Here is a 9,974-nt window from a genome sequence, read left to right as displayed (position 1 = left end):
TCAATCTAGGATGATAAATTATCTACTTATAAAATGATTGTCAGTGCGATCCTAGGCGGATGAAAATAGCTTTTACCTTAATTTATATTTATATATCCAAAAGGGATGAGATGTAAAAACAAATCAAAAGAGCGAAATAAACGCTCAATGGACTGGATAATCAAGTCGTAATACGCAGGCGGGATAAATGTGTAACCCAACTCCAAATATATTTATCCACATCATCACAACATCACATCTTCACAACATAAAACCAAGACATCAAAGGTTTGAAAACATTCAAGATATGTATTCAAAAAATAAACCCCTCATGGGATGCATCCTCCAGAAAATAAATGTATATACAAAATCTGCCTCTAGTACATCAATCAGATATTCCTCCATGTGTATCTGAAATATCCATCAATTATCCGGTCATAAGAAACCGTTAAAAAATATTCAGTTCAGATATTCGGGAATAATCGTCGCGATTACTGTAAGGCTTAATATTAGCTTTAAACTTCTTTTGTGACGCTTGGTGATTTTTGCTGTTGTGTGATGTTGTGTTTATTGTGATGTGTTGAATATGATGTGATGTATAATGTGATGTGATGTAAGAAGAAATAAAGATATCGAAAACTGGTAAACTATTTGTAAAGACCTAGTCTCACTCTATCCATTTAAGCAGCCACACACTGGGAGTAATAAGCATTTTGCTCGACACAGGTACCCGTGGCACAAGCGAGTCCTCCCGTGCAGTTACCGTATAAAGGAACAGAACCAGTGGATGAAGCAGTGGTGCTGGTGGCTACAGCGGCAACACTGGTTTTGGTAGAGCTGGCTTTGGTGGTGGGGATGGCTGCGACGGTGGTTTTGATGGTGCTGGTGGCTTTGATGGTGGAGGTGGTGGTGGGGGTTGCTTTGCTAGATGTGACGGGGGTGGATGAGCTGGCTACAACTTTGACGGCACTTCCCTGGGTGATGGAGACGCTGTAGGCGGTGACGTCGAAGACGGCGTTACTACCTGAAAGTGGGGATTAGTATCTTGGATGTGAAATGGAGAATGGATTTCTTACCGGTGAAAGGTTCGGTTCCGGCTTCCAAAACGTTAATGTATTGGCTAGTAGACCATCCTTCATTGGTAGCCAAGTAGTTCAAGAAATCCATCAGATCACCATTGAAATTGGTGGCTTCAGTCGATGCAACGAATGAGTAAACGGTAGTATCTCCGTTGGGTCCAGAGTACAATTTGAATTCATAACCAGCAATGGTGGCGGTAGCGATAGGGGAACCGGTGGAAGAAATTGGTCCAGCTCCTCCGATGGCGGCTAACCAAATCATGATTTCATATTCGTTGGTTCCTCCAGCGGTAGAGGCAGTGAAGATATCCCAGGAAACATCAGCGACGATGGATGAACCGGTGTATCTATGAAAAGATTAGACTTCTATTTTTATTTTATTTTTTAAAGATAAAAGTGAAGATAAATGCTTACCCCCATTTCCAAACCGCAGGAATGGCAGAGATCGAAGAAACTTTCACACCAGCCGTAACAACCGAATTCAAAGCAATATTGGCATACGACTTAACGCTGCTTGAAGCACCCGCCCAACTCCACGATGTGGACCAAACAATGGTCGATCCACTCAAGGAAGTAACGGTCGAACATTGAGATCCGGATGTTGCTGAATCTTTACCCCAGAGATCTTGGTACACGGTATAAGCACCCGTGGCAACACTATCATATTGACCACAGATTTGAGTTGATCTCGCTTTCAAAGTTTTGTCGGCAGCTGGAGCGGCGAAAGCAGCACCGGAGAAAAGAAGAGGAAGTGCGACCTGCGTAAACTTCATTTTGATGGATGATTTTATTTTTTGCGAAAAAAGGAGGGTGAGGGTTTAAAAATAAGGGATAGAATGGTTTGTACAAGAAAGAATGAATCAACCTTTTGATTTGATGGCCAAGAGGAATGGATAATTGGCAAAAGAAGAGGAAGAGTTATATATGAGAATGAAATGATGTAAGCCAGTGGTTATTATGCGACCCGAAGGAGGAGTGGACGTCGCGCCACTCTTTCGAAATAGATGAAAAATAAATGAAGTAAGATGAGTTGAGGGGTAGAGATGGATCTTTTGATAAGCGACATGGAAATGGAGGGAATGGAATTGGGTGTTTCATTTGGACAAAGATAGTTAGATGCTCCGTGTTGCGGAAAGATTTCAGGGGTAATTTGTGGGGTACATGAGTCTAAACACTTTACCGATCCAATGATGGAGTTTCTGAGGATGGTGATCATGGTTCTTGGGATGAATGTTTGTGATGGATAAAACAAGGTAGATCGATGTCCTCATGGACCGTTTCGTTTATTGACAGACTGGGCAACAGCGGGTATGTATTGTGGATGCTTTGGACAAGCATGACAGCGTGGGAAATTCTCCTTGGCGCGAAACGATTCTTCCAGAAAATGTATACTTCGGATGTCATGTCATTTGAAGATTCATGTACCTAGTCTGGACTTGGGGTACCGACGAACGAGTAACTAAAAATAGGAGAACCATGGAGAATTATTGAAAGTATATTTGCAATATCCGATTTTAATGAATTAATCATTTTTATAGTATATTTAGAGGTTCAATTTTGGAGATTCGATCTGGAAGACTTATATAATACTTTGTACTCCGTATCTTTTTTCAATATTCCTCGGGAGCTATCCGAAAGATCCGAGGGGACCGATTGATGAAAGGAATGGTTCACCATTTACGTATTGTTTGTAAGTACTTCGTATACTCCTGACAGAGAGTATATTCCTCCCCTTGATAACCACACGACCAAAGCGAAAAAAAAGAAAACCCTCAAATGAAAAGAAAATCCTGCAATAATCCTGCATGATTCAATTTGCATCAATTTTGCTTCTGCAGTTCCAAAGTATCCAGGTATAATTGAGGAGAATGTAACCTAAGCGAGCTAAATTGACGCCGTCTGTAGGTGGGAATTTTTAACCCCGGATTTCTGCTTTTAGAAAAGATGATGATGATCAACGAAATGCAGTTTTGCCGCGTGTGAATCTACCGAGGTATTAAGGGTGAATGGAGTATGAATTCTTGGTCTTTCAAATCCGAATTCGGGTTTTGTTATCCGTATATGGTAATACAGAATTTTATAAAGGTCAGATGTACCTATGTAGATCCAACGATACCAGGTGACTTACCGGTACCTGGATTGGACTCCACCGAACAAATGTTGTCTCGAGTCAGACAGTTTGCACCTGATGGATACCTTACCGGTACATGTTGATACGATACGGAAATTAATGTTCCTCCATGGAATTGTGAGACATGAGAGGATTCTTCCGTATTGCGAATTTGGAGTGTGTGAATATGGAGTATGTGAATCAGGTGCTTGAAGGAATGGAGTGTTATTGGGCACGTTTGAAGTTATCCCGATGTTTAATATTTTGGTCTTTGGGGTATAATGATAGTGTATTCTTTCGATGTGGAAATGAATGCTGTATGTTGGAAATGCAGTACGGAAATCTTTTATCTTGTGAAGATGAAGATTGAATTAATTTTTTCAATTGAGATTGGAAGGGAATGGATTGCTGTGATGCATATTCCGGATATCGTTTTCGTGATTAAAAAAGTAAAGATTAACCTCCTTACCCTCCGATAATATTCAGAATTTTGAAGCACAAGACCTATATATCGATTTAATACCACACTCAAATACATAAGCAGTATATTATACCGTCAACAATCAAGAAAATAACCGTGAAATCTATCCACCATAAAAAATCCGTTATTCAATCCATCTAAACACCATTTCCGAATACTCATTCAAAGCACCTAAACTCAATCTTTCATGATCTGTATACATCTAAAAATATTACATTGCAGTGAATATATATTGAATCATCTCTTGCAATTTCTTATCTTAGTCTAGAATTCCTTTTAAAATCTAGATATTCGAGTTCCGTAAAATATATACTACTAATACTCGGAACTTATATTCTAATCCTTCGGAAAGACTGAGAAAGAATAATATAGAGAAATAGTATTTTTCTTAGTATGTTTGATGATTTAATAATAACTATTTTCTATAGATAAAGTAATAAATATAATATTAAGGAAAAGAAAAGAAAAGAAAAGAAAAGAAAAGAAAAGAAAAGAAAAGAAAAGAAAAGAAAAGAAAAGAAAAGAAAAGAAAAGAAAAGAAAAGAAAAGAAAAGAAAAGAAAAGAAAAGAAAAGAAAAGAAAAGAAAAGAAAAGAAAAGAAAAGAAAAGAAAAATAGAAATTATTAACCCTCTGAAAATTACCTCCTGATTTATGATTTTATCATTAGATACTTATCTATATTCTATAAAGGACTTAGATATACATTCTCAAAACCGATGAGATGAATAAGCTTAATTATAGATATGTCTTAAAGAGTATTAAATAGATAGATAGTATAATTATCGATTTATAGGTAGTATCGATAAATAATAGATGTTTGAATACTGAGTATATTATTTGTTTGTTGTTTGGGGTATAGAGATACCTATCTATCTATCTAGTATTAATTCATAATTAATCCGGATCTATGTACTCGAGTATTTAGATAAGTATACTATATCAATAAGATGAATCTTCTTAATCAAGGAATAGGGATCTTCAAACTGCCGTTGGTATTACCGCTAACTACCGTTCACACTCCCGTTACCACTACCGAACATACCCCACAATCAAGGAAGCACCTAGGTAGTATTCTCTCTTCTCCTCTTCCCCTCATCCCTATCCTTAACATACCTAGTATTCATATCCAGTACCTACCTACCTAGATATCTATCATACACATAATAAATTTACAAAACATATATCGAAACATCATTTCCACTTCACATTTAAAATCAAAACACACATACATCTCCTCTTCATTGACAGGCAGCCTAGTATCTAAATCATTTATGAATCGCTCGCTCGCTCATATCAACTCAACAGCGGTCGTCGATACTTTGTACTACTGTATCGGCGTGGCAATGGCAGGTACATATATACAAGACAAGCCAAGTTGACAAGACATGATCCGTGCATCTACCGTTGATCTAGTCTCTATTAGGAATAGTTTCCATCAACAATACTCTTTTCCAACTTCACTCCATTCATTGTAAATCATGAAAATTATCAGATGGGATGTTTTGTAAATGGATTTGGTCATGAGATTGTATATTGAAAAGCTTACTGTTATCATTTCACTTCTATCTGTTGTGGATTCCTATATTCTGGGTTTTGGTGCTTCATTTTGACTCATCTTGTCTCTATTTGTCCTTGTCCTGTCTCTACTCAGGCTTCATAATTCCTACCACCTAATAACTTCAAAATCCATCAACAGATCAAAATCTTAACCGCTAATCATCAGGTATATAACCCATTCGCAATACTATCAATCATCACTTCCTCAATCGAAACCAACAATCCATCATCGATCTCACTACCCATACCACTTCCACACCAATCATACAGACCAATCAAAAACCTAACCATGAATTTCGAGTTTCATATAACGAACCTCAGGGACTCCCGGAACCCAAAATTCAGAATTCCTGTACGGATATTAGTATTTGTATATTTTCAGGATTGAAGAAAATTATACTTACGTTCCAATGTTGGGAACACCACGATTTATAAATTCCTCTTCCATCCAAGGTACTACATAATAGTCATATCTATCCAGATCATATACTGTAGGGTTATCATATTGGATCCCAATAGGTTTTGGCCCCCCATCTTTTAGCCATGTCAACCCCCCATCTTGAAGCCATTCTCCCCAAAGGTTGTACCAATCGTCTGGACCATCTTCATTTACACGGTTGGTAAATGCAGCATGCCCCAACAAACTATCGAAGCTGAAATGTGCATCTGTATCTATATCTAAGCCTCGACGTTTCGAGTCATCGATGAAGGGTGTAAATCGAAAATCTCTGGGGCCTTGTTTGGAGATGTAGTCGGAAAAAGAATCCAGGTAAACCTTTGCCGCACGCTTTGAAAATTTTGCGCCCTGACAGCTTTCAGAGAAGAAATTCATTCCTACAAGTTTATCAGGATCTTGAACGAGACCTCTCGAATACTCATAACTGAAATGCTCGTGAGAAATTTGATTTTTATAATCTTCATTATCTTTGTGCGGCTTTGGGTCAACATTGTTGAGCTTACCTACATTGAAGGCAATTGCGGATATTTCTTCGGGGAACTGATTCCAAGAACACTCGGATTCGATAAAGTTGAAACGACCCATTGGACATACAAGATAATTTCTATGACAGTAAATCCGAGGCTCAAGTATTGAGTGACTTTCCGAGGGGATTTTGGACATTCCAAAGTGACAACCAAAGCCGAGTTTATAATATTTCAGACCAATGTACCGTGAGAGGCAGCTGATGTGTAAAATCGGAGGGACGATTTGTGTTGTTATGAATTTGAATGGATTCCATCGAACTCGAGTGGAATAATCTTGAGGGCCGTAGATTATTCGCTTTTTCTCATTCTCCCATAATGTTTTAGGTCCTTCACTCCAAGTCCAGATGTCAAGGTTTCTTGGATTGTCATTGGCGACGATTTCCCAGATTTTAATCCAAATTTCTATTGGCAACTTATTCCCATGATCAGATGTCTCATGTGCCGTCTTATCGGTTGTAAGTTGATTGGGTTCCTTCTTGTTGTCGTAAGGTGCAGTCGGCATGTTGGAGATTGTTTTTGACAAAGTTACCAAGGTTTTTACGGCATCGATTTCTTTCTCCTGATAAGTCTGGTCTGCTTCCGTGGGGGTTTCTGTTTCTTTTTCCTCTCCCTTTCCCTTTCCTCTTCTTCTTCCTCTTCCTCTTCCTTTCCCTTTTCCTTTTCGGTATTCTTCCCAATTCAGTGATGAAATGTCCGAGTCTTTGGTCTGATCAGTATTGGAGGTATGATCAAGAATCAAGGTCAGAGCACCTGGTGTGGATTAATTCACTTGACAGAATACAGCACCTGGACCGTACTCACATCTCACATACTCACATCTCACATACTGATATATTGCTCTGCCTCAAACCACATTGAATTACTTTTCTTTAATTTGTATTCATTAATCATTAATTATTACCTACCTAGGTATACATAGTCATAAGAACCATACTACTTTTTGGAGCATTCTTGGTAAAGATATACCAGCTAACTATGAGTGGTCAAACACGTGAGTAAAGTCTTGCTCCACAATATATCCCCAAATATATCCTCAATATGCCTAGGCGGTCCAAGGGAAAAGTTCGGCAGGACATCGTCAAACTGTCAAGGTTCCCGACCCGAACCAAGTGTTGAGATCTCAGGTTAGGTAGGGTGAGAGATGATTAGAGTGAAAGATGGTTACCCCGATCTTAGCAAGACCAGGGAATATTTCCTCAATCATGATGGGAATAGATCTGATAACAATCTCCTCATTGCGGGGATCGGGGATCAAAGATGGTCAATATTTGTTCCCCACAAACAAATTCAAGTATCTTTGAGAATCAATTCTTCAAACTTCAACCTTCAACCACAACCTTCAACCACAACCACAACCTTCAACCGCAACATTCAACCACAACCACAACCTTCAACCCCAAACCTCAACCATTGACTTTTGCCAGCAACTATATCTCTTTCTTTCCTCACTTCCAATCATCACTTTTACGCTCTTTTATCAAGATCCTGGTTTTCATCTACCAATCTTGGCGCTCATTTCAATCCTTCTACTCACTCTTACACTCCAACGAATTTGCGCCTTTCATTTTCTTCTCAAATTACATCCAATTCTTGGCTCTAGGTTCTTTCTCAAGGTCGCGCATCTTCAAATTTGGTCAAGATGATTGACGAATCGAATTCAATCGAACAAAATTATGTCACTCAGCCTTGTTTCCCCTTCGATTTAATTTGTCGTCCTGCTCTTCACCATACTCACCATGAATTGAAAGCTCAAAATCGCATTACCCCATCCGCTCATCACTTCCAACCTTCTCAACTTCGTCTTTCTTCTCCATTCGACCTTTCTCTCATTTCACGCCATCCTCAAAAATTGGGCTTACGTCGAATGAAAAAGAGCCACAATCTTGCTGGTCTTGCAAGAGCAGAAATCAAGTCTTACCGTGAGATTGCCATGAAAAATGATACCGATCCCGATTTTCCGAAATTCGCAGAGTTTCCAAAAGAAATTCGTCTCAAAATTTGGGAAGAATATGCCAATAATTTAACACCAAGAGATGTACCTGTTTGGCGTCTTAGGAATCCATTTGTTCATTCGTCCACCAGTTGTTACATCAATATCTATGATCATATCAGCAAAAGTCTTCAATTGATTCCTCTCAGTAGTGGATCGGTACGTCATTATGATTTCAAATGGGTTTGCCCACAACCAGATATTCTCTACATTAACTCTGAAGCACGTAAAGTTGGGTTGAGTATCTACACCCAAGAGAGTTTGAATGGTACCTTTTGCTCCAAGATGAATTGGGAACTGGGTTCGGAAACTGGTCCAGCAACTATCTATCGTCATATCAACGGAATGGATCGTATCATGCCAATGTATGATTTTTCCAATGGACACGAAACCTTTTGGATCGAACATGAACATCAACTCGAAGGAAGGATTGCGCTCAATGCTTTTCTCTATGATTTAGATCCTAATCAACCAGTTCTTTCCAGTGATACTATGTTGATGTTGATGAAGAGTTCTTCAACAGCTCGGGAAAGACGTGAACTTTATGTTAAGGAAGTCGCAAAAGCTTGGTCAGCAGTTATACCATCAACAGCTATATCACCTCCTACTAGGACACTTGGTCATTTCCATCCGTTCAATATTAAGGAGATTACAATTTACTATCGCACTGAAAGTCTCATTGGAGTTAAAGGTAAGTTCTCTCCTTCATTCGATTTCAGTCGCACATTGCTAATTTCACCCAGAATTCAAATGGACCAACATCTCCGAAAACCATCTCCACGACTACGAAGGATACCAAGAAATGCTCAACATGAAGCGCGCCATCAAAACCGCATATCAATACTGGGAGTTACAACGTTATCGCACTTGGGTACATTACACTGGTCATATGGATCCTCAAACCACAGCTGAATTGTTGGAGGATCTCAATACGCCAGAGTTTAAGAAACAAGTTGGAAAGATGAGTTGTTTGTTGTTGTCAATGACGAGAGATAATCCGGGATTGCAGGAAAAGTATAAGTCGAGAATGGAATATAAGATGGCGAATCCGAGGAGAAGTTGGAATGAGAGAATGGAGAAGATGTGGGAGGAGAGGGTACCGGTTTTGCCTAGGATTCAGTTTGCGGTTTGTAGGAGGAAGGAGGGGGGGTTGAAGGGAGTGGTTAGACCGCCGGGGTTTAAGTTGTAGGGTGAGATGGGATGGGATGGGATAGGATGGGAAGGCATAGAATAGAGGTGGAGGTGGGTGGGGGTGCGGGTGGTGATGCGGGAATGAAGATGCGTACTGAGAGCGGGAGATGAGTATTCAAGAAAGGTAGGAATGATATGTAAATTGGGAAAAGGGGAATGAAATGGGGCTTTGGATGTGCTGGTTAAAAGTACTTCTTCTGGATTGAAAACATGCGCATCGAGGGTTGGAGAATGGGTGATGTTTCAAAGGGTTGGATGATACGATGGGAGAATCGATATGACAAAAGCTCGAGATGACAAAAAGGATACGATATACGAAAATCGCACACGCTACTGTAATTACACAGAATAAAAAGAATGATAAAAGGGGTTCTTGTTTTCTTCATTTTCATTTCATTTCATTTCCTTCTCTTTGTAAATTAGGAATTATCGTCTATTTTAGTAGATTGATAATTTTAGTGTTATTTCTTGAGATTAGATTTCATTGGGTGATGTATTTGAAGTGTGAGAGGTGAGAGGATAGATTAGAGAAAAAATCGGAATAGAATGGAATAGAATGGAATAGAATGGAATAGAATGGAATAGAATGGAATAGAATGGAA

The 9,974-nt window shown here is 39.1% G+C and overlaps 3 protein-coding genes across 3 annotated transcripts; 1 reads left to right on the top strand and 2 right to left on the bottom strand.

The window, feature by feature from the left end:
* Positions 1 to 659: 659 nt before the first annotated feature.
* EAE98_007054 (uncharacterized protein) lies at positions 660 to 1,831 on the bottom strand (the record flags this gene model as incomplete). Its single annotated transcript, XM_038954677.1, has 3 exons — positions 660 to 1,003; positions 1,056 to 1,405; positions 1,473 to 1,831. The coding sequence occupies 3 exons, from the start codon at positions 1,829 to 1,831 to the stop codon at positions 660 to 662; spliced, it is 1,053 nt and encodes a 350-aa protein (XP_038808819.1).
* Positions 1,832 to 5,490: 3,659 nt separating this feature from the next.
* Positions 5,491 to 7,046, bottom strand: EAE98_007053 (uncharacterized protein; the record flags this gene model as incomplete). The annotated part of the gene is made up of 3 exons (XM_038954676.1): positions 5,491 to 5,557; positions 5,612 to 6,941; positions 7,019 to 7,046. The coding sequence occupies 3 exons, from the start codon at positions 7,044 to 7,046 to the stop codon at positions 5,491 to 5,493; spliced, it is 1,425 nt and encodes a 474-aa protein (XP_038808818.1).
* A 784-nt stretch (positions 7,047 to 7,830) lies between these two features.
* EAE98_007052 (uncharacterized protein) lies at positions 7,831 to 9,370 on the top strand (the record flags this gene model as incomplete). Its single annotated transcript, XM_038954675.1, has 2 exons — positions 7,831 to 8,872; positions 8,925 to 9,370. The coding sequence occupies 2 exons, from the start codon at positions 7,831 to 7,833 to the stop codon at positions 9,368 to 9,370; spliced, it is 1,488 nt and encodes a 495-aa protein (XP_038808817.1).
* Between the last annotated feature and the right edge of the window lie 604 nt (positions 9,371 to 9,974).

Source organism: Botrytis deweyae (genome assembly GCF_014898535.1).
Source record: "Botrytis deweyae strain B1 chromosome Unknown BDEW_016, whole genome shotgun sequence".
Lineage (NCBI taxonomy): Eukaryota > Fungi > Ascomycota > Leotiomycetes > Helotiales > Sclerotiniaceae > Botrytis > Botrytis deweyae.
The sequence above is the reverse complement of the archived record's forward strand: the minus strand, read 5'-3'. Positions and strand labels throughout refer to the sequence as shown.